At 44.2% G+C, this 24,461-nt stretch overlaps 1 protein-coding gene across 1 annotated transcript in view; it reads left to right on the top strand.

Moving 5' to 3' along the window:
- Window positions 1–24,461, top strand: part of HYDIN (HYDIN axonemal central pair apparatus protein) — a 364,500-nt gene that overhangs the window by 242,862 nt on the left and 97,177 nt on the right. Inside the window, exons 32-42 of the mRNA XM_081806373.1 lie at window positions 1,382–1,509; window positions 1,943–2,079; window positions 2,313–2,440; window positions 2,591–2,782; window positions 3,119–3,268; window positions 6,211–6,450; window positions 11,304–11,472; window positions 14,145–14,324; window positions 14,797–14,970; window positions 17,527–17,700; window positions 21,947–22,161. Of these exons, the coding sequence (XP_081662499.1) occupies window positions 1,382–1,509; window positions 1,943–2,079; window positions 2,313–2,440; window positions 2,591–2,782; window positions 3,119–3,268; window positions 6,211–6,450; window positions 11,304–11,472; window positions 14,145–14,324; window positions 14,797–14,970; window positions 17,527–17,700; window positions 21,947–22,161 (1,887 nt within the window). The remainder of the gene's footprint in view (window positions 1–1,381; window positions 1,510–1,942; window positions 2,080–2,312; window positions 2,441–2,590; window positions 2,783–3,118; window positions 3,269–6,210; window positions 6,451–11,303; window positions 11,473–14,144; window positions 14,325–14,796; window positions 14,971–17,526; window positions 17,701–21,946; window positions 22,162–24,461) is intronic.

The raw sequence follows: 24,461 nt of genomic DNA, 5'->3' as shown, positions 1-24,461 counted from the left end.
CAAAAAAAAAATTGTTTTCCCCAATGGTAACATCTTACATAACTTGTAAGACATGGTACAACAATATCAAAACCAGGAAATTGTCGTTGGTATAAGCCACAGAACTTATTCAGATTTCAATTTTATATGCGCTCATTTGTGTGTGTGGTTCCATGTAATTTTTTTGTACGTGTAGGTTTGTATAACCCCCACCACAATTAAGGTACAGAACTGTTCCACCACCACAAAGATCCCTTGTGCTTGAGGAAATAGAATTAAAAGCAAAATTTCCTTCCAACCCAGAAAATCTCTCCACAGAGGGAGAAGAGAAAGAAAACAATTTTATTGTTGAAAAAGCATTAAACCAGAATGTGATCCACATTACAGGCAGTTCACTAAGAGATTGCAAAGACAGAAAGAAATCTCATCCTTTTATATAACCAAACATATGACCCATTACATACATGTTCTCAAGATAAACACTAACTAGTCCTTAAGTAAGAACTATAACTAACTGTAAATACTCCTCACCATCTGTCACACATAATTCATCCTGAATTCATGTGGTAATCGGGGTGACCAGCTGTGTTGGATAATTGGCTTTATCCAGAGGGGAACCTCTCGTGTAGGCTAGAGCCCTCTGAAGTCAAGCTCCTAGCCTGTCACAGAAACTGGGAGATGGAGCCTCTATCTTACTTGATGATCACATTTCGAAGAGAAGGTTTCTGGGGTCTTGAGGAACATACTCCTGGGTCATAAATCTGACCAGAGGCTTATGTAGGCTTTAAAAAGATTTATATGCATTTCAGAAAAACAGAGAAAGGACTCATAAGTTTTCTAAATTAATTGTTCTAAGAAAAGGGAGCGGGGAGAAGTCTCTAAGTCTCTCCCCTTATTTTCAACAAGGAGAATTCACCCTCTTATTTTTCATTTGTATTTGGCCTTATAAGCTACTTCTTCATAGCCACGCCAATCTTCCATCCCTTACCCTTGGCAACCACTATAGTTCTCCGTCTCTATACTTCCATTATTTCAAGAATATTATGCAAACAGAATCATACAGTATGTAACCTTTTTCATTGAGCGTAATGCCCTTGAGATCCAACAATATCAATAGTTCTTTCTTTTTCATTGTTGAGTAGTATTCCATGATGTGGATATGCCAGTTTCTTTACCCAACCCACCACCCCCATGAAAATTTTAATACCACAAATATACTGTATATCTGTTTATGTACTGTGCCCTTTGGAAGGCCACGAATCAATGTACTACCTACAATTTTTTTTCATTACCCCTTCCATGAAGCAATTCTGTCCTGCTTAGAGGTGATTTACCCCCACTGAGAATGCATGTTCTACAAGAAATTGCTCACTTGCTGTTCTCCCTTACTCCCTTACTCCAGTTAAGTCCTCAGCTCCAGATGGAAGTAGAGCGACTTATAGTCCAAGGCTATGCCATAGAACATCAGAAAACAATTATCCCCGATTCCACAGATGACTTTAGCTATCGGAGTCGTCGAAAACTAGCCAAGTGAGTGTCCTTCTGTTTCGGGCTTGGTTCAGAGGGCAGCATAGAAAACGGTGTTGCCCACCAGAGCACGGCCTGAATTAATTAGTGGTTGATCATCTAGACATGAAATCTACTTGCCTCCTGCACCTGCCATCCTCTAGCATCCAGCCAACCAGAAGGTCTCTGCCTCTGAAAGTCAGAAACTTCTGGCTTTGCCTAATGGAGAGCTTGGGTTTCAGGTTCATTAGGGCCCACGCTGCATTTGTTTTTAGATAGTGACTGAAACAGCAGTGTGGACTCCTGGGCATGGGGGAATTTCTTGTTCCTAGTCTCCTCTCCAGAGGGTGGTTCTTCTCCTCTCTCAAGGACAGAATTATGACAGGGGACAGAAGAGAACAGCACAATCACTCTTTTGGAGAAGGGACTGGTAAGGAGAGCTTGTTAACTGTTTCAGAGTCCAGCTGCCAGAGTATATCCTGGACTTTGGCTACATCATCCTTGGTGATGTCCGAACACACATCATCAAGATCACCAACACCAGTCATTTCCCAGTGTCCTTCCACGCAGAAAAGCGCATCCTCCATGACACAGGTAACCAGGCTAGGGAGACCCTTTCTTCTTGCCCTTGTCGTTTCTAACAAGGTGCCCAGCTGTACTGTTTTTCTGGAGTTGTATTCATTCTTCCTCTGGGATCAGCTGAAAGAATTCTTGGGCCATTAATTGAGACTTGGAATGGTCATCCTGCCCCAGAAGGGCTCTACCTACAGCAGCTCTTGTTTGCCATTTCTCTTTCCCACAAAGAAATTTTGTTTATGTTGGTCCAGGCTTCAGTACGGAGTTAGATCGTGTAAAGAATCTGCCTTACTGTGAAACGGAAACATTTGAAGTGAAATTTGACCCACAAGGGGCCAGTCTTCCTGTTGGAAACAAAGAGGTCATTTTGCCCATCAAGGTAAGATGCTATGCTGGGCCCAGCTGATCATCCCCAACTACCAGCTCTGTTCGCCAGTTACCCCTGAAATGATCCAGTTACCATTTCAGAGCCATGAGTCTTCCCCTAACCCCATGCCACGTGGTAACAGCAACTTTATGCCTATTCTAGGTGGTTGGAGGGCCAACAATACACATCTGTCTCCAAGCCAAGGTGACCATTCCCACTATGACACTGTCTTGTGGAAAAGTGGAGTTTGCCACAATTCAGTGTGGACAGTGCCTCATGGAAACTGTTCAGTTTTCTAATCCTCTCCAAGTCCCTTGTGAATGGTTCGTCCACAGTCATAAGCCAGTTAACAAGGTAAACGAGTTGTGGCCCATTGGTCCCCTTCTTCCAACTCCATTTCAGCCAGATTTGTCATTCTAAGCCTTTGCTTTTTCATTATTTCAGTCTTCTGCTCAAGACCTGCAGTAACAACCATTGCTTCTGAAATACAATCTAGGCCCTTAGCCCCGCATTCATGGACGTACCAGGCCACACTGTCTGGTGAATGTCTTACTCATCTCTATAGCCCTGGTATCTACACATTCCCTGGCACCTGGGAGGGACTCAGTAAATGTAGGCCGAGTGAGTGGAGGATGGAATAAATCCGTTTTCCATAGTAGATTATCTCATTGTCTAATATCTATTAAACAGCTGGAGAAACACATGCCGAAATACTTAAGACGGAAACTACATGCTGAATTAAAGCCAAAGACACGCATCTTTGAGATCCAGCCCATGTCTGGGGTCCTGGGTCCTGGGGAGAGGTCCAACGTGCAAGTGAAATTCATGCCTAAAGAAGAGGTAAGCTTTAAAGAAATGTGGCTCCATTCAGACTCTCTGGGTCTCTTTGAGCTTTCCTCAAAGGCCATACTTGATGAGGCAGGTGTCCAGGGAATTTCTGAGTGACCTTGGCCTTGCTATTGTGATAAGGACATCAAGTGCTTGTTTCATGTAGGAGCTGTGTGACCTGGTAGTTAAGAGCACCAGCTCCAGAATCAGATCTATCTAGCACATTGACTTTTATCGGCAGACCTGGGTGAGAGGCCTTCTGCTTCTGTACTTGGAGGCTGCATGGCTTTGAGTAAATTACTTAGCCTCTAAACCTCAGTCTGTTCATAGATAAAATGAAAAATAATATCACATGTCAAAAATCCCCTAATGCAACTCTAAAATCCAATAAGCTCCACAGAAACTGGGGGGCGAGGGGAATTTTCATAAGTTTCAGACCCAAATTCATTTGGTGGAAAAACCTCACCTGAACTGACAGGAGACTACTTAACCTTTATTTATTCCACTTAGTTTGCAGAGTCAAACATTGCAACTGCAGAAATATTAGTGTTTGGTTTTAGGGGACCTGCCCCAGCCCCCGCTGAGGATATTGTGTAACAGAGGATCTGTGCACTACCTTTACCTTTTTAAAAATCTGAATTTGAAAGCATCTGGCTCTTAGGGTTTCAGCTAAGACAGTATCAACCGGCCATACCTATTTCCTAGGGTTATTTTGAAGATTAAATGAATTAATGTGAATAAAATGCACAGCAAACTGCTCTCTATGTAGTATCTCAATAACTATTTACTGTTGTCATCAGTAGTTGGGATAATAATAAGTACTTCCTGGTAGATGTACTCCCTGGGCCTCACAGACGTTTCTTTTTGAATGCCATTAGCACAAAGCTACTCCTAGCAAAGAACACAGTAAAAATAAAATCCTACAGCCAGAGAGGATCTCAAGAGGTTACACTGTAAGACTTGTGCTCAAAGCCTAAGGCATTAGGGAGATGGCTTTCTCCTCTTTATTCTTTTAAAAGAAAAAAATCAATGTGGGTTTTATAGAATACTTACAGTTAATGCCCATTTTCCTGGTAATGGAAATGCTTTGAAGAATGCTGAAGAGTCTACAGTGAGAAAGAAGAAAAGCCAATGACTTTATATCTGATTCTAAAATAAAACCCCTGTTTCTTTCATTATCAAAATCTCCCCAACCCTTTCTTTGAAAAGAAAAGAGAATTAATACGTTTGTCATTCTTAGAGTCTTAAGACTGTTAGGGGGTTTATCGTCAGGGTTGCCAAGATTTTTGATACTTGACTAAATGAGAGACATATCAGTAAATAAGTAAAAAAAAAAAAAAAAAAAAGATTTGTTCAGGTGGTTCCATAAATGTTGAGTTGGAACTGGTCAGAGTTAATAAAATGTTTCCACCAACTGGGAGAGCAATTTATTGGTGATATATAAGGAATTGGTTAGCCTTGCAACCCACACAGTCCACATCTCTATCTCCTTCAGCATCAGCAGCATAGGAGAAATCACTGAGGTTATAATAGATGTTCAGAATACTCTGTTAGAAAACAAGGAAATGAATAAAATATCTTAGAAATATTTCCATAAAAAGCAATTAAAAGATAGAAGTTTGGATCAAAAGGTGCTAAGTCCATAGCCATATAGAAAACCCTTTTAGGGGCACCTGGGTGGCTCAGTCGTTAAGTGTCTGCCTTCGGCTCAGGTCATGATCCCAGGGTCCTGGGATCAAGCCCTGTGTCCAGCTCCCTGCTCAGCGGGGAGCCTGCTTCTCCCTCTCCCACTCCCCCTGCTTGTGTTCCCTCTCTTGCTGTCTCTCCGTCAAAATAAATAAATAAATAAAATCTTTAAAAAAAGAAAGAAAGAAAGAAAGAAAAACCCTTTTAGCCAATAATTCATTCTCTTACTGTCTCCAACAATATTTTCTGGGTGTGTATGTATGTCCATCCACATTCTATCCATCTGATTTTCCTTCTTGAGCTAAAATACTTCGGAGCTCTTCAAATCATGAAACCAATCATGGCCTCCAAACCCAAGCCATGAGCCTAACTATATCAGAATGACCTGAGCATGTGGTTAAAAATGCAGACTTCCCAGCCTTACCCTGTCCCTATCAAGTCAGAATCTCTAGGGATGGGGCCTGTGAATCCACATTTTTAATAAGTTCCCCCGTAAAACCAGATTAGGATAGTTGGTATCCCTATCAATTGGTATTCAGACTGTAATTATATCTGATAAACTAAATGCCCCAGCTGACCATCCCTAACCCACTGCTTGACTGTATCTTCAAATAATAGAAATATGTTAATTCAGATTCTACAAGAAACAGACTTGGAGACAAGAATTCAAGTGCAAGCAGATTAATTGGGAAGTGTAGGGAACACTGATAGAGAAGTAGAAGGTGGTCGGGGAAAGGAAGGCTGCTAATAGGGTGTGCGAGTGAGCCAGCTGCCTTGGAGACTGGAACATAATCCTACTGGGAAACTGAGGAAATAGACAAAATGCACATTTCAGAATTACACCTTCCCAGGAGCAAGGGACCTGAGCTATTTATGTGGTAGTTCCTGAGTCATTGGTTGAGGATTGCTCCCATAAGATGTTAATCCCAGCACTTCTGCCCTGCCTTGCCCATAGGCAGCAGGGCCCATGAAATGAGAGCCCAGAGGTGCAGATAGTGGCCCATCTTGAGCGCACTGGGGGTCTGAAGGATATGAGTGTGGCATCCAAAGGGCCTTCTCCGAGTGATGAAGCCCTTCGTACAGTGCCTGGCATGCTGGATACCCAGTGTTAATACAGTAATAGAAATTGTTCTCATGCAATTTTACATAAAAAGTTTTCTCTCTTAATCTCCGTAGCATCAGTTTTGTCCCCACAGTGGTTTTCAGGTTTACATCGAACATGACAAAAAACAAAGTTAAGATGCTTGCTGTGTTCTCATGTCTTGCAGAAATTCTACAGCCAAACCCTGGTGTTCCAGATTGCCCAGAGTGCTCAGAAGCTTACGCTGCTGGCGCAGGGGCAAGGTTTAGAGCCACGCTTGGCATTTAGTCCTTCGGTTCTGGAGCTGGGGCCGCTGCTGCCATATGCACCCGGAGACGAGGCTGAGGTGGTGGTGAAGAATCCCTGCAGCTTTCCCATTGAGTTTTACTCCTTAGAATTTGACCAGCAGTATCTCTTAGAAGAGAAGGTGAGCAGAGGCCAAAACCAAATTCCATTTTCCTTCCCCTGCTGGACCCTGCCATGTGCAGGTGCTCTTCCCTCAGTGTGGACAACTTCCTCCCGACCTTTGTCCCTTCTTCCCCTTAAATCCTTCCTTGTCAATTTGAAGATCACTTTGTAGCCTTTCCTGACCTCCTTCCCTTGCTCTGAGCAGAATTTTTGCTTCTTTGTGATCTCATTACACATTTTAAACAACTAATTGAAAAACTGATAGATGCTCATGGTTAAAATTCAAACAGTAAAGAACAACTAATTGAAAAACTGATAGATGCTCATGGTTAAAATTGAAACAGTAAAGAACAGTAAAAAAATCAAACAGTAAAGAACAGTAAAGAAAAGCTGTCATTATATTTGAAGTGAGTTTCTTGTCAACGGTATGTAATTGGATCTTTTAAAAAAAAATACACTCTGGTAGTCTCTGTCTTTAATTGGTGTATTTAGACCATTTACATTTAATAAAATTATGTTAGGGCTTAAATCTGCCACTTTTTTTTTCTGTTTGTCTTGGGCTACGTATTTTCCAATTGTTCCTCCATGTACTTTTTTTTTTTTTTTTTTACTTTCTTTTTTTACAGCAGTTTTATGTTCACAGCAAAATTGAGGGGAAGGTACAGAGATTTCCCATATAACCTGCCCCCCACCCATGCATACCTTCCTCTATTATCAACATCCCCTGCTAGCGTGGTACATTTGTTACAATTGATGAACCTACACTGATACATCATAATCATCCAAAATCCACAGTTTACATTAGAGTTCACTCTTGGTGTTGTACCTTCCGTGGGTTTGGACAAATGTGTAATGACATGCATCCACCCATTACAGTATCATATAGAGAATTTTCACTGCCCTAAAAATCCTCTGTGTTCTCCTATTCATCCCTGCCTCTTCCCAACCCCTGGCAACCATTGATCTTTTTACTATATGCATAATGTGGCCTTTTCTAGAATGTCATATAATTGCAATCATACAGTATACCTTTTCAGATTGGCTTCTTTCATTTAGTAATATACACTTAAGTTTCCTCCATGGCTTGATAGCTCATTTCTTTTTAATACTAAATAATATTCCATTGTCTGGAGATAGCAGTTTATTTATCCACTCACCTACTACAGGACAACTTGGTTGTTTCTAAGTTATGGCAATTATAAATAAAGCTGCCATAAATATCCATGTGCAGACTTTTGTGGGACATAAATTTTTATCTCCTTTGGACAAGTACCAAGTAGCACAATTGCTGGATCATGTGGTAAGAGTATGTTTAGTTTTATAAGAAACTCCCAGACTGTCTTCCAAAGTGGTTGACCATTTTGCATTCCCACCAGCAATTTGTGAAAGTTCCTGTTGCTCCTCATTCTCATCAGCATTTGATGTTGTCAGTGTTTTGGATTTGGGCCATTCTAATAGGTATGTAGTCATATTTTGTTTTGACTTGCATTTCCCTGATGACCTATGATGTGGAGCACCTGTTCCGATGCTTATTTGCCATCTGTACATCTTCTTTGGTGAGGTGTCTGTTAAGGTCTTTGACCCATTTTTTAATCAGGTACTTTGTTTTCTCATTGTTGTGTTTCAAAAGTTCTTTACACATTTTGAATAACAGAAGTTTATCAGATGCACCTTTTGCAAATATTTTCTCCCATTCTGTAACTTGTCTTTTCATTCTCTTGACATTGCTTTTTGCAGAGCCGAGGTTTTTAATTTTAATGAAGTCCAGCTTATCAATTATTATTTTCATGGACTGTGCCTCTGGTGTGTATCTAAAAAGTCATCATCAGGGGGCCTGGGTGGCTCAGTCGTTAAGCGTCTGCCTTCGGCTCAGGTCATGATTCCGGGGTCCTGGGATTGAGCCCCGCATCGGGCTCCCTGCTCTGTGGGAAGCCTGCTTCTCCCTCTCCCACTCCCCCTGCTTGTGTTCCTTCTCTTGTTGTGTCTCTCTCTGTCAAATAAATAAAATCTTTAAAAATAAATAAATAAAATAAAAAGTCATCATCACACCAAAGGTCATCTGGATTTTCTCTTATGGCACCTTCTAGGAGTTTTATAGCTGTATGTTTTTCATTTAGCCCTATAATCCATTTTGAGCTTTTTGAAAGGTGTCAGATCCATCTAGATTTGGGTGTCTTGCATCTGGATGTCCAGGTCTGGCATTGTTTGTTGGAAAAACTATCTTTGCTCATTGTATTGCATTTGCTCCTTTGTCAAAGGTCAGTTGACTATATTCATTTGGGTCTATTTGTGGGATCTCTGTTCTGTTCCACTGATCTATCCGGGTCTGTTTTTACTATCTCTACCCTGCTCTGCTACCTTGAGGATGAGCTGTATAAACTACCCCTTTATCTAATACCCTTAGTACTCTACTTTTTAGAGACTGCCTCTTAGTTCCCTACTGTGAGCAATTATGAAATTAGCTACTAATCTCTTTTTCTCTCTTCTCACCACCCTCTAATGTAAAATAATATTCTCTTCAATTAATGCTTACTAGGTAAACATTTCAGGTGCACTCCCTCCATGTTTTGCTTCTTGTTTAGTATCTGTCATGTCAGAACTTACAATGTTAGGATGTCAGAACCTAATTTCTATCACTTAATTTTAGTTCTATACTTACATGTATTCGATGTTCAACACCAGTCCTTGTGATGAATCTTCTCCAGTCACCACTATGTGGTCTGTAGTTCATTCCTTAGGAAGGGCTCAGGGGAACACTATTCCCTGAGTACACGCATGTTGGTAACTATTTATCTGTGGCTTTTATGCTTGAAGATAGGTTTGGTTGGATTACAGTACCTTTCGCTCACGTTTGCGCTTGGCTATCTTAAATGCATTGCTCCATCGTTTTCTCCTATGCTGTTCATGAAGTCTGATGCTTAGTTTTCTATTACATATTAAGTAGTTATCTGTGGCTGCAAAACAAATGCCCCCAAGCTTAGCAACTGAAAACAATAAACATTTGTTATCTCATGTGGTCTGTGGGCCAGGAATTTAGGAATGGCTTAGCTTCTGCTTCCTCCGAACCTTCCCCCAACTCAGCCTTTGAGTCTTCTGTCTTCTTTACATCTAGTGTTTATTCTCTGCCCAATTTAGATTCTGCATCTAGAAGTTTTTCCCAGAATGGGAATTTGTCCCTCTGGAAGGGAGTCTTTTCATTAGGTATTCATGAAATGTTCAATGGCTTATGTTGGCACCGCATCCTCTGCTGTGGGCCAGGTTCAATGGAAAGCAGAATCTAAGACTCTGAGTTGTGCATGCAGGTTTCATAGGGAACACTCTCAGGAGAAACACCAGGAAACAATAAGGCAAGTAGACCTGGGCAAAGAGATGAACTGTGATGGGATTATAGCAGAGACCTCAGCGGACCCCACAGGAAGCTATGGAGCTGGGCTGGCTCTTCAGAATTGCCCCAGTTGAAGCAAGTTGGCCAGGCCTTTGTGTGTGTGCATCACCCAGTCTTTGGAATTTTCCTTCCTTTCCCCACTGACCTGCCATGCCAGCTCTGTTCTGTATCAAAGCTCCCTATATGAATGGGTCTATTCTAAATTCTCTTTTCTGTATCATCTCACTGGTCAGTTAGTCTATCCCAATACCAATCCCATGCTGTCTGTTACTCCAGCTTCAAAAGTCCTAATATCTAGCTGGACAATCCTCTCTCTTTATTCTTCTTCATTAATGTTTTAACACTTTTTTTATAAGATTTTATTTATTTATTTCAGAGAGAGAGCCCGAGCAAAGGGAGGGGCAGAGAGAGAGAGAGAGAGAGAGGGAGAAGCAGACTCCCTGCTGAGCAGGGAGCCCAACGGAGGGCTTGATCCTAAGACCCTGAGATCATGACCTGAGTCGAAGGCAAATACTTAACCCACTGAGCCAGCCAGGCGTCCCAACTCTTTTTTTTTTTTTTTTTTACCACTTTCTACATTCAAGTAAAATTAACATACATGATTATATTAATTTCAGGTGTTTCAACTATTCTTAGCTCTTCGTTCTTACATATAAATTTTAGAAGGAACTTCTTAACAGTGCTTTTCATACAACTAAAAATAGTGATCCTGGAGAAAGAAAGGTTACTCAACAAAACAGATTTTTCACATAAATTAGACAGTATAGGAAGCGATTGCTTTCTAGAACTTTATTATACTGTGTCTTATAAATATACATACACACTAGGGTTACCAGATTTAGTAGAAAGAAAAACAAGTTACACAGTTAAATTTGAATTTCAGATAAAAAACATAGGACATATTTTATATGGACATTTTTATACTAAAAAAATTATTCATTGTTTATCTGAAATTCAGATTAAACCGCACATCCCGTATTTCATCTGACAACCCTAAAACATTCCCTCCCTACCCCCCAAAGCTCCCCCACACATTCATGCACACGCATACTTAATACCATTTTACCAGTTTTTCCCTAGATCCTCTATGAGACAACCACCTTCCTTGTATAACATTGCTCACCACAGGATTTTTCAAGACCGTGTCACTCAAAGTGGATAATGGAGCTCTGTACTTCTGTCAATGGAAAAACAAAAAACAAACAAAAAAACAAAACAAAAGAAAAACAGTATATGTTATTTGTAAAACAAGAGGAAAATTCTCTTCCACATGTGAAATGCCCAGGCTCAAATGGGGCAAAAATTAAGATCCTATATGCCCAGATTCATGGCCCAGCCTGACTTTTTAGACCTCTCCAAAGGCCCATTGTCGACACCCCAGCCTCAGGCAGGAGTCAAGTTCTTACGAGGTGGTCAGCAGACCCTCTGAGAGCTGTCAGGAGGAAGCTTCCAGGCAGCCAACAGCAGTGGCCGTCCTCCTCTTGCAGATCTTGCGAACGCTGAAGGGCTATGATCCCTACAACACCTTGCTGCTGCCTCCCCGCCTTCCCGGGGAAAAGCTGCCCCCAGAGCTGTACGAGTACTTTAAGGAGATGAAGCGGTCAAAGGAGGAGCAGATGAAGGCCAAGTATCTGGAAAGTCTGGTCCAGGAAAACGGTGAGAGCTCAGTGCCAAGAGCCCGGCTTCAGCCCCTGCCCTGGTCCCCCGGAGGCACCCCTCCTGCGAGGCCAGCCAGTCCCTGAGCGCATGCCAGATGCCAGACCGTGCTAGGTGCCTCATACATTTTGTTTCTAATCCCCACAAAATGGGCCTGTTATCCCTGCTGTATGGATGCGGAGACAGGGATACATTCTTCTCTCACTAGAGTCTAACGGAGAGTTAAGACTTAAACACGATGGGTGACAGGCATTAAGGAGGGCCCTTGAAGTAATGAGCACTGGGTGTTGTATGCAACTGATGAATCACTGAATTCTACCTCTGAAAGGACTAATACGGGATATATTAATTAGATTGAATTTAAATAATTTTTTTTTTAAAAACCCAACTGATACAGGTATAGAAGAACGCTTGCTAGATGCCAAGCCCTGTGCTGAGGGCTTTACACATATAGATGAGAAACTAAAGCACAGAAGCACTGAGCGGCCAGGTCCGCAGTTCGAAGGGGTAGAATGAGGATTTAAGCCCAGATGTCTCCGACTCCAGAGTCCGTGGTGGTGACCGCTATGTTCCACGGTGGCTGCATGTGCCCCGGTGATGCAGTAACACATCACACAGGGTATCACTTGGTACCCTGAAAGAGATAGGGGGTGGGGGTTCACACAAGGAAGAGGTTGGCCCTCCGTGGTCCTCAAGGCCAAACCCCAATCATAAAGCTGGACTGTGCTCTTGTAACTTGCCCCTTTCTGGCCCAGTGCCCCTGACTTACCCCATCATCCTCCACCCATGGGCTCCCTTGAGTGCACACTTGAACATCAAGGCTTCTGGATGACCTGTAGCATGATGCATGCTTCTCCTTCCTGCTTACCGTGCCCTCAACCTGGAAATGTGCCCTCCCTGTTGTTACTTGCTCTCTTTTTCTGTGTAACAGTCATCACGTGTGTAATTGTTTTCTTCATACCTGTCTGCCCCCCAAATGAGAAGTCCCCATAAAGGCAGCGATCACATGTTCCCCATTATAGTACCCAATAAATATGTGCTGTGAGACTGAATGAATGAGCTGCATGGAGTTCATTTACTCCCACCCTTGGGCTTGTCTTGCCTCTCAGGGAAGCTAGTCAGAGAATACTAGTTTGTCCTAAAAGGAGAAGATGAGAGAAAAAGACCACCTCTCCCCGCATTCTCCCAGTCAGCGTCATTGAGCGCTATTAGTGCTCAGATGCTAGAACTACCATCACAAAGACCACAGACTGGGTGACTTAACCAACAGAAGTTTCTTTTCTCGCAGTTCAGGAGGCCCGATGTCTAAGATCAAGGTTTCAGCAGGGTTGTTTTCTTCTGAATGTCCTTCCTTGGCTTGTAGATGGCCGTCTTCCTCTAGTATTGACATGGTCTTCCCTCTGGGTGTCTGTCCAAATCTCTTCTTAAAGAACACCAGTCATACTGGAGTGTGGATGGAATAGGACACCCATATGACCTCATTTTAACTCTTTAAAGGCTTTATGTTCAAATATAGTCACATTCTGAGGTACTGGGGAGTTAGGATTTCAACCTACGAATTTTAGGGGAATCAAGCCTATAACAAGCACCCACTATGTATGTTCCAAGAACAGAGCTGAAGTGTGGTAAACAGATCAATGAAACAAGGTTTCGTCTTAGAGAGCCCCGGGGTCAGGAAGGAGGTGGGAGGGCAGACACTGAAACTCAAACCTGCTCCCTGGTGGCCTGGGCAGACAGCTGCAGGGGCTGCCAGGTACAAAGGGCATCATGACCTCAGAGAAGGGCCCTGTCGCTTTAATCCCCATCCTTACAATGGTACAGTTATAGGTTCATTGTTTCATTTGGCCCATTGAAAGGTGGCGGAGAATGGGGACCCAGGGGTCCAGAGGGGGCCAGGGAGGTGCATACTCTACTTTTCCCCAGGGGTTCTCCCAGCCTCTGCTCCCTCTGCTCTCATGTGCAGACTGTCCCCCTGTTTCCCACGCCATGGCCAGTGAGGCCAGTCACAGGAGAGCTCCAACCTCTCCGCCTCAAATGTCAATGACCCATGCCTCCCAGGATCAGTGTCTTGGCCCCCCAGGGTAAAGGGGGTCGTTTCATGCAATCACAGCCCAATGCCCCCTTTGGAATTCTATGATAGTAGCAGTGGGGAGGGTGCTGGGCAGACAAAACGGTAGATGTGCTTAGCAAGGCCATGGACAAATGTTCATGACAAGTTCAGGGGCGAAACAGGCTACGAATTGGAATGTACACTACGATCCCAAGTTCAGCTTTGAAAAATGAGAAAGGAACAATCTGAGAAGTTGGAGCTCTCCTTACTGGAATCATGAAATGCAGCTGCAATTTCCCTGTCACCATCTCTTTGTCTTTCTGTCTCTTTTGCAGATAAATTTTATAATTCTTGCTCTTCTGAATTTTCTAAATTTCCTGGAGCAACTATATAATTTTAGTGTTGTTGTTTTTTTTAATGTTAAAATGTAGAAACACTCTGGGCTGAGAAACTTCTTAATAGCTAACTGCTGTTCTTATTTCTTGGGGTTGGCTAGTCCAGGGTGATGGTGAGCAGGTCAGTGATTCTCTACTTTGTCTCTCTTTCGTTTTCTGTCCCCATCTTCCCTTGTCCCCCTCCCAACTCTTCCCCATGTGTGTTTTGGTCCTTGGCTCTCTGGCAGAAGAGGAAGATGGGCCCTCATCAGATCTGGGAACCTCGGCCAGTACGAAGAGGACCTCACTGAGCCTAGGGATCTCGGTCACATCCAACCTGGAAGAGCGGCACCTCCCTATGATGGAGTCCAAGACCTACCCAGATGAAGAGGAAGATGAGGAGAGCCTGGAAAAAATAACGTTTCAAAGTAAACAAGCATTTTAATGTTTTGGTACCGGTTCTCTCCACGCAGAGATGGGAAGACTGTTCAGCGCCTTTTCACTTTTCTCCCTGAAATGCACCCTCAAGCCTTCTCGCCCTACTGGGTATTAATTCTGCAGTATGAATATGCCATCAATTATTCAGCCATCTCCTGTCATGTTGCAAATTCAGTTAGTGTCTAGTATTATTTTTTCAGCAGGGCTGATTCCCCCAAAATAGAGTTAACAGTCAGAGAGTAACTGAGTATTTTCAATTCTAGTAGCTGTGGACAAATTATTAGCCAAATAAGGCCCTCCTATATGCCGAATGGGGGAGGGAGAACATTTGCCGCAGATGATTTGTCATTGTAAAACAACAGTGTCAAGAAAAGGAAAAGTTGTTCCCTTTTCTCTCAGACCATGTGAATTCTGGGCGTGTCCACATGCACTCACTTGCACACGTATATTTTTAATTTGCAGCTGACAAGTTACAGAGCATTGACAGCCACTCCACAGAAGAAGTTGGAGAAGTAGAGAACAACCCTGTAAGCAAGGCAATCGCTCGCCACCTGGGCATTGATATTTCTGCAGAAGGCCGCATGGCCAAGAACAGGAAGGGCATCGCCATCGTCGTCCATGGGACGCCCTTGGCCGGTATGCACAACCCTGAAGGGTCGCCCCTTTGGGCTTTATGGTGAAGTTTGCACATGTAATTTTTGAGACAATAAAAGACTCTTTTTTTAGAAATTTGTATACCACAGGACTATCCCCAAACTATTCAATTGCCAAGGTCAGAGGCACAGGGTTAGAAAAAGAGCAGGGACCCCTTATTTTTAATTAATACATCTCTGAATTGTTTGAGCTTATATTCTTTCAATAATTTAAAAAAACATTAAAATATTAAAGAAAAATCCAAGACATTAAATAATTTAAAAAGGGGGAAATATGTGCAAACCCTTTGAACTGGCAGTATTACTTCTATAGATTTATCTTAGGAAAATATTTAACAATGTAGACAGAGATTAACTGCATGAATGTCCACTGCAGCATTGCTTACCATAATAAAAAATTGGGAGCAATTGAAGCATTCAGTATGGAAGACTGGTAAATTAAGCCTTAGTACATTCATAGAATAAGTTATTTTGCCACTAAAAACAGTGTTTCAGGCACACATGTTCATAGCAGCATTACTCACAATAGCCAAAAGCTAGAAACAGCCCAACCGTCCATTGACAGATGAATGGAAAAACAAAATGTGGTCCGATGGGCTATTATTCAGCCTCAAAAAGGAGGGAAATCCTGACGCCTGCTACAACATGGATGAACACTAAGACATGATGCTAAGTGAAGTTATCACCAAAGGACAATTGCTGTATGACTCCACTTATATGAAGTACTTAGAGGAGTCACCCTCATAGAAACAGAAAGTAGAGTGGTGGTCTCCAGGGACTGGGGAAAGGGAAGGATGGGGGCTTATTGTGTAATGGGTACAGAGTTGCCATGTGGGAAGATGAGAAAGTGCTGGAGCTCAATGGTGGTGATGGTCACACCACAATGTGCATATAATGCAACTTAACTGTACACTTAAATATGGTTAAAACAGCAAATTTTGTATATCACCACAGTTTTTTCAAAGTGCCGTAGAAGTATATCGAATGAATAGAAAGATGTTCATGATACATCATTTTAAGTGAGAAAAAATGTCATACTTAGGATTTGCAATCTGAATTAATTTCCTATTGTTACTGTAACAAATAGCCACATACTTTGTAGGTTGAAACAATGCAAATTGACTTTCTTTCTGAAGATCAGAAATCTAAAATATGTCAGTAGGGCTGCATTCCTTCCAGAGGCACATAGGAGAAGATCCATTTCCTTGTGTTTTGTAGCTTCTAGAAATGTCACCTTCATTCTTTGGCTCAGGGCCCCTTCCTCTGTCTTCAAAAACAGCATCACAGGAGCGCCTGGGTGGCTCAGTTGGTTAAGCATCTGACTCTCAATTTTGGCTCAGGTCAGGATCTCAGGGTCATGAGATCAGTCCTCACGTTGGGCTCCACACTCAGCAAGGTGTCTGCTTGAGATTCTCTCCCTTTCCCTCCACCCCTCCCCCTGCTCATGTGTTCTCTCTCTCTCTCTCTCTCTCAAATAAATAAATCTTAAAAAAAAAAAAAAACAGCGTCATAGCATCCTCCACTCTCTCTTCCTTTGCTTCATCATCACATCACCTGTTCTGACTGACCCTCCTGCTTGCCTCCGTAAGGGCCCTTGGGATTACATTGGCCCACCCAGATAATGGAGGATAATTTCCCTAATCAGGATCCTTAACTTAATTGCAACTGCAAAGCCACTTTACCACATAAGGTAACATATTCACATGTTGCAGGCATTTGGATGTGGATGTCTTTGGCAGGGGTGGTCCTTGTTCAGCCTACCATAGAACCTGTTTCTTTTTCCTAAGAAATGTAAATAAATTAGTTGTATATGCATACTTAGCAGCCATATGCTAACTGTAATATCTCTGGATGAACAAATTATGGATCTTTTTTTTCCCTTTCTCCTGTTTGTTATTTGTATTTTCTGCTTTCTTTTTAATGAGCAGATATTTTGAAATGAGAAAAAAAAAAAAGATCAACACAAGTTATTCTTTAAACCAAAAAAGTCTTCCCATTAGAATCAGAGATAGTAGAACTACAAAAAAAAATTTTTTTAAGATTTTATTTATTTATTTGAGAGAGAGAGAGAGAAAGAGAGAGCACCCAAGAGCAGGGGGAGGGGCAGAGGGAGAGGGAGAAGCAGACTCCCCACTGAGCCCGGAGCCCGACAACAAGGGGCTCAATCCCAGGACCCCGGGATCATGACCTGAGCTGAAGGCAGACACTTGACCCACTGAGTCACCCAGACGCCCCTAGAGCTACAAAATTTTTAAAGATCATCTGACAGAATCACCTTTTAACTGAGGAGAAAATTCAGAGAGGATGTGTTTTGCCCTCACACTGCACACAGCATGCTGGTGGTGGAATGAGAACCAGAATCCGTGTGGTTCAGGTCTTCCCTCTGTTTTCTGCTCCCACCTCTGGCCACATTAGAGACTTAAAGGCAGAGCACTTGGAGAGATCACTTTATAGGGGTCTCCATTCTAGAAGTTTCTTCTGTCTAGAACACTCAGCCACTGAGAGCCGGGAAATTCAACCTCCTGACCCTTTTTTGCAGGAAAGACGGCCACTGCAATCAGTATGGCCAAATACTACAACGCAGCCTGCTTGAACATTGACTCCATCGTGCTGGAAGCCATCTCCGATGGCAACAACATCCCGGGGATCCGGGCCCGGGAGCTCTGCATCAGGGCTGCCATAGAGCAGTCCATAAAGGAAGGAGAAGAGTCTGGTAAGAGCTATTTCCCCTGACTTTCTGTGGTCAAGTGCCCGGCACCCCTGCTGCTAATACCCATCTTCCTTGTGTCCCCCACTGAGCTTTTTGCCCCACGCCCAGTTGAAGGCTGACTTACAACATGCTGGCAACTTATAGCCCGAGGAAGAATTCTCTCCACCAAGCATCTACAGCTCTCCCTGCTGCCCAGTACAGGCATGCACTTGGCACTACAGGGAAGAGGACAATGAATAAGATGCAGCCTACACCTTTGAGGGTGACCCGTGAAAGGGGAGCAGATGGGTTTGTTCGGAGCAGAGGGAAATAATATAACAGGAGGGCAACTTTGGGATGGCTGGGTTCCAATAGGCAGGATCTCGGGAAGTTTTCGTGGAAATGAGCTTTGAAGGAGCAGGAGAATGTTGACAGGCAAAGATGAAGACAAGGAGAGTCCAGCCCAAGAAATCAAGGAAGTCAACAGTAAATTAGAAGTGGAAAGGCAGGCTGAGGCCCATCATAGTTGACCTTGGTTCCTGGATTAGGAATTTGGATTTTATTTTGAAGGAACAGAGGAGTAGGGTGGTTTTCACCCTCAGGGAGAAATGGTCAGAGAGTCACAGTGGAAAAGCAGCAGGTCTTATAACGTCTTGTAAAGGGAGCAGTGGAGATGCTGAGGAGGAGCAGGCTTGGACCAGCTGCCCTGAGGAGGGGGAAGCATTCCAGACGGTCACATCAAGATTCGTAGTCCTGGAACCAGGAGGAGAGTGATGTTGTTTACCAAGATAGGAAATGTGGGAGAAGGAGAAAGTTTGCTGGAGAGGAAAATTAATTGAGTTTGGAACCTCAGTGTAGTAAGGCCTGGTGTGGTGTACCTACCAGAGGTTGGGAATCCTGTCTCCTAGAAGGACCTAGAAGGCAGGGCAATGGCTGCTCAATGGGAAAATATACTGAAGAAGAGTGACTGCTCTGAGCGGAACAATTTTTATATAAATATTCGTAACAGCATACTATCATTTCTTTCTTTCTTTCTTTCTTTCTTTCTTTCTTTCTTTCCTTCTCTTCTTTTTTTTTTTTTTCTTTGAGAGAAAGAGAGCAGGGGGAAGGGCAGAGGGGGCAGAAGAGAGAATCGCAAGCAGGCTCCACAACCAGCAAGGAGCCTGATGCAGGGCTTGATCCCACAACCCCGAGATCATGACCTGAGGCGAAATCGAAAGTCAGACGCTTAACCTACTGAGCCACCCAGGCGCCCACATAACATCATCTCTGACAGTGCACCATGTCTGCTAGTTGATTGATAAAAGTGGCTGGGGCTTTGAGGCATGTCCTCTTCCCTTAGTACCTCTGCATGGGATGCTTAGAGAAATAGAGGATTCTTTGCTGGGAAGATAAGAGAAATAGCTTTTTAGTAGTATAAGGGAGGAAAAATAATTTTCTCTCTGTCCTTCTGAGTTCTTGGCTAAGACTCTATAATAAAAGATTCACAAGAAAAAAGCAAATTTATTAACATGTATCTTTCATGTGTACACAGGAGATACTCAGGAGGAAATGAGGTGGCTTACAATTTTGAATTAAATTCCATCTTCACAGGGAAAGAAGAGGAGGGAGGTAGTCCTCTTAGGGGAGAGCAAATGAGTTTTAGGGAAGATGAATGAACCCACAGAAGAATAGATGAGGGTAGATAGTTTGTAACAAGTGTGTCTTGGTGGAGGGTGTTGCCCTCTAGTCTCCTCTCCTGTGAGGAGTCGATCCTCCCTGGTTGATGTAACTCCCAGGGTGAGGATTTGTGACAATTGAGTTCCCTTTGGATGCCTCTCTTTAGGCAGACAAGGGAAGTTCAGAGAAGGCTTCTTCTGGCATTTGCCCACAGCTCAAGTGACCACAGCTCAAAAGAGAGCAGCGTATTTTGAGGTGGCATATCCAGAATTCCTATAGTCATATTTTGGGGGTGGCCTAGTCTACCTTTAGCGGGAACTCCAAACTACATCATAATTTTGGTTCTCTTAGATATTGGTTTCCTTTTCTCTCAATTAATCTACATTTCACAGAGGTCTTTGGAGCTCTGTTGGTGTCCCATAACAAATTGCGGATTTGGGTTTCCTATCTGAGAAGGTAATGTCAAGCTAAAGACATAACTGAGGGAATCTTCCTCCACATAGCAAGAGGTGCAACTGCTGGGAGAGAGGAAATCGTTCCAGAAAGAGGAGCAGGATGGAAAGGGCAGGATGGGACATTGGGGAACACTTACATTTTAGGAGGGGGGGTGGAGGAGAAGCCAGGAAGTCCAAGAAGGCAGAGCGAGGAGGGTCAGAGGGGTGGGCAGTCAGGAGAGCAGGCCGCAGGGAAGCAAGGAGACTGAAGTGTGGGAGGCAGTGGGGCAAGAAGGGCTTTCACACCTCTCCAGAGCCCTGGTGGGGCCTGGGGGACCCTTCCTGCCTTGTTTATCTCATAAGCCTTATCACTGGTTCATATACCATTTACTTGGCTTCCTTATTCTGTCTGCCGACCCCACTAGCGTGTTAGCTGGAAGCAGGGATGTGTGTTAGTGCTCGTCACTGAGGTGTTCCCAGCCCCTAGAATGATGCCTGGCACAGAGTGGACACAGAGTAAAGACTTCCCAAAATGTATCAAATCAGTAAGTGAATGTAGTCAGAGATTGCTCAAAATACAGACAGAATGAGCCCTGAGAGAGGGCCACTGTGGCTCCCAGTTCAGAGGTCACTGGGCACTTTGGAGAAAGCCCTTTCAATGGAGGGGTTAACCCCAAACCTGTACTTGCTGCTCGCTGTGGACGATCCTGCCCATCCCACACTGCACCCACTGGCCACTTGAAATGTGGTGGCCGGTCCAAATTGAAATGTGCTGCTAGAGGTGGGTTTTTTTTTTTTCTTTTGAGGATGTTGTATGAGTTAAAGGCTATAAAATAACAGTAACAATTTTTATGTGTCGTTTACATGTTGAAACAATCACATTTTGGATATATAGGGTTAAAGAAAATATACCATTAAAATCCATGTGTACTTTTTTGATGTGGCTACTAAGAAATCTTAAATTCCGTACATGTCACGTGTCTGTTGGACAGATGTGGTCCACACTACTGTTTTAGAAGTCGGGCAGTGAGGGAAAGAGAAGAGGTGAAGTGATGATGTCTTGAAAGAAATGAAAGGCGAAATGAAAACTCATATATTATGTATTATGATGTATTATATCGGGAAGAGCCAGCTTTTTTTATTTTTTTATTTTTTTTATTTTTTGTTTTTTTTAATTTATTTGAGAGAGAGACTGAGATAGAGAGAGCATGAGGGGGGGAGGGTCAGAGGGAGAAGCAGACTCCCCGCCGAGCAGGGAGCCCGACGTGGGACTCGATCCCGGGACTCCAGGATCATGACCTGAGCCGAAGGCAGTCGCTTAACCGACTGAGCCACCCAGGTGCCCCGGGAAGAGACAGCTTTTTAAGAGAGGGCGGAATGATGGCGTGGACAGGGAAAGCTGAGAGGCATTAGGATAGCACAGAGGAGACTGCACAGCCATCAGTGAAGACGGCGTGGCCGGGGGGCGGGGCGCAGGAGGCTGGAGTGGTCCTTGCTTTCACGAGGGCAGAGCCTAGAGGGGCTGGGGGTGACAGGGCCCGGATGAACACAGGACCCGCCAGCCAGACGCTGTACCACTGCTCCACTGATAGCTTCAGGCTCTTTGCCCGCCACGCTCCACCCACCCCCCACCGCCACCTCCAGGTGCAGCATGGAGTCCTTGTACCTATAATCAGCTCCTGGGGAAGGAACGGAGGGAAGACGCATGAAAAGATAAAGCAGAGTAAGCCTAGTGACAGCTCTCCAGGGAGTTCTGAGGGCCTATTTGCCGAAATGGTTAACAAGGAATAATGAGACTTACCGAGTCCGCCCCGTGTGCTGGAGAAACGTGGAAGCTGCCTAGCACATAGCCGCATCACCCCGTCTTAGTGTTGGGGTCCCAGGGCAGGGCCCTAGTGTACCAGCACTTTCAGAAGTGCTTGCTCTCGGGGCTGGAAGAGAACGTGGGGCCGACTAAAATGGGATCCACTGGGAAGATGGGCAGCGGAGAAACCTGGACTCCAGCCTTGGGGCCTGGAGCCTCTTCTCCCAGCCGTTCCCAGCCAGCTGCAGATGGAGATGGTTTTGTGTTCCTCAAGAGAATCACAGCTGTCATACTAGGTGTCTGTGCCATCCCCACTGTCATTTCCTCGGTATCCTCCAATGACTTTTAATATAAGTCCACTCTCTCTGTGTAGCCCAGGAGGCTGCTTCAGGCCAAACTGCTGTGGGACAAATACGTCTGAGCAGTGAGACCCTGGGCAAGCTGACCTCAGAATCCACCCTGGTAACCCCTGAATTTAAACCTACAAAGACTGTGCGTGGGAGCATGATGATCGCCAAAAGCAAGACAGAGAGCCACGGCTCCGGGTCTCAGAAGCAGCATCACCAGCATGCGTCTGAAACGCCGCAGGTACAAATCAGCGTCCCCCCAGACAGAGGGTTGGGGTCCTTCCCCCTGCCTTTCCTCCTCAGCATCCTGCAGCCGTGGCAGCATGACTTCATCACTGAGGGTGCCCTCTCCAGGCTCATGGTGCCGGTCCTGGAAGGAGTGTGTTCATCCGGCAGGTGTTCAGCAATAACTTTAATGTGAGGCACTGGCTTGAGTGCTAATAGAGTGGAGATAAATGAAGCAAAAATCCCCATGCTCAAGCTGCACCAAGAGTCTGCTGAAGGAGATAACCACACATTCAAATATTTGCAATACAGTGAGATTGGTGGCAAAAGATGTTTGTAAAAAGAATTCGGTTGAACCATATGAAATGGCCAACAACAGCCATTTCATAGGGCTCAGCCTAATACTAAAGGAATGCTGAGGATGAATCGTAAAAATTGCGCTGGGTGAGGGGTGCTTCACCGGAGTCTTGGAAAGTCATAAAGAAGTCAGAGAGTTTGAGCCTTTGCCAAGGGACTTTGAGAAACCATCTTGGCAGAATAGCAGGTGCTGTAGCGAGAGACAGTGGGTGGCCCTGTGAGAGACAGCGGGTGATGAGTTGTCGGTGGACAAGTGGAGTCAAGTGAGTATAGGCTTCCAAGATGTTTAAAAGAAAAGGAAAAATGACAGAAGTTGTTAGAGGAGCAGACCTAGGGTCAGGAGAGTTCTTTTTCTGAAAGGAGATGGAGGCAAAGCAGTCTCTAAGGAAAGGTGCTCCTGGAGGAGGGTAAGGTGACAATCCTCCCAAGAGGGAATGAGATTCCTGGAGAAGACAAGGAGTGCAGGACAGAGCGCAGTCAAAGGAGACAGGGACCAGCTTCTTCCAGAGTCAGTAAAGGTGAAAACCAATCCAGCTGCCTGTGGGGGAGGCAAGGTGGAGATTGGAGCTTGGAGAAGGTCTTGTTGAGTGGCTCTAGGACGTGTGCAGGACACCAAGTCTTTGTAGGAGGCACTGAGGAGGTTGGCATTGCACAGCATACTTGAGGAGAGTGGCAGAGCACTGATGTGTCCACTGGGAGGAATAAAACCGGAACTGGGTGGTGGACAAAAGAAAAGATAGTTGGGAATTCGGATGTCCCAGCTGAGATGGGAAGCCATAACTTCACTAAGATTTCCCTAAGCATCAAGTGGCAGCCTTCATTTGGAGGGAGAGACAAGTCTTCATTGCAGGGGCAGGAGTGTGCTCAGAACAAGGGGCAAGGGAGGTGGGAGTGGCATCAGTATACAGGAAGTCCAGCCTACAAAGAGAAGGAACAAAGAGGAGGGCAGCAGAGTGGGAGAAGCAGGAAGAGAGGAAGAATCAGTGGGTCTTGTTACTGTCCGAGAGCGCAGTGGGGGGAGTGGGAGAGGTGGGCATCTCGGAGGAGGTTGCTGAGGCAGATGGAGAGGAGGTGAAGGCCCTTGCAGGAGAGGAGGTCCACATGTTGGAAGGGCTAAGTAGGCAGAGTGGAAGCCAAGGTCTTCTTGAGAGAGAAGGTATGCAGATAGGATGGGACCTCCCATGGGGCTGAATTTGTGCCAGATGATGTCTCTGATATTCACTTCAGTCATGCCTTCTTCTCATACCATGAGAATTGAAACCATTGACTCACTTCCTTTTGCAGCATCCTTTAACCTTCTCTTTCTCAAGATCTAATATGGTATTCTTTACATAGATGTTTATGAATGATCTAGAACTCATATTTGTATTAAACAGGGTGTCATGGGGAATCATTTTCTTCGATTGGGTTCCATCCATCTGGACAGTGAAGTAAGGCTTTTGAGAGTATATCAAAGGCAGCAGAAAATCCCAATTCTGACCCCAATCCCCTTTCAATAAATAGGGAACTTAAAACCTATTCAAGATTACCCCATCCTCCCCATGCAGCTGCCACAGTGTGACAGGACTCATGCTTTGGACAACAGTCACCCTGTCAGCATGCTTCACCCAGAATTGGCTGTTTGGTTTTCTAAAGCTCTCCCAAAGCATGAATTCTCCAATGACTAAAAGTTTAGTCATGTTGCAAGTGGGAAGAAATATGTAATATGTCATATAATGAAGATATGACCTGTAATACAAGGTCATTTATTTATAAATCACCATGTTCTAGGAGAACACCCGCTGGAAATCCTGGTCTTTTGAATGACATTTAATCCAACACCCACACTTCTCAATTCCACGGCCTCCTCACGAACTCACTGCCATGGTCATGTTCTAGAACTTGTTCATCATTACCCATAAACTCCAAGACCTCTGCATTACACATCCTCCTTCCTGACCACCATCTTCTAACTTTCCA

Source organism: Leptonychotes weddellii, chromosome 16, assembly GCF_054177405.1.
Source record: "Leptonychotes weddellii isolate Sample4059 chromosome 16, ASM5417740v2, whole genome shotgun sequence".
NCBI classification, from domain to species: Eukaryota; Metazoa; Chordata; class Mammalia; order Carnivora; family Phocidae; genus Leptonychotes; species Leptonychotes weddellii.
This window is presented reverse-complemented; position numbering and strand designations above follow the sequence as displayed.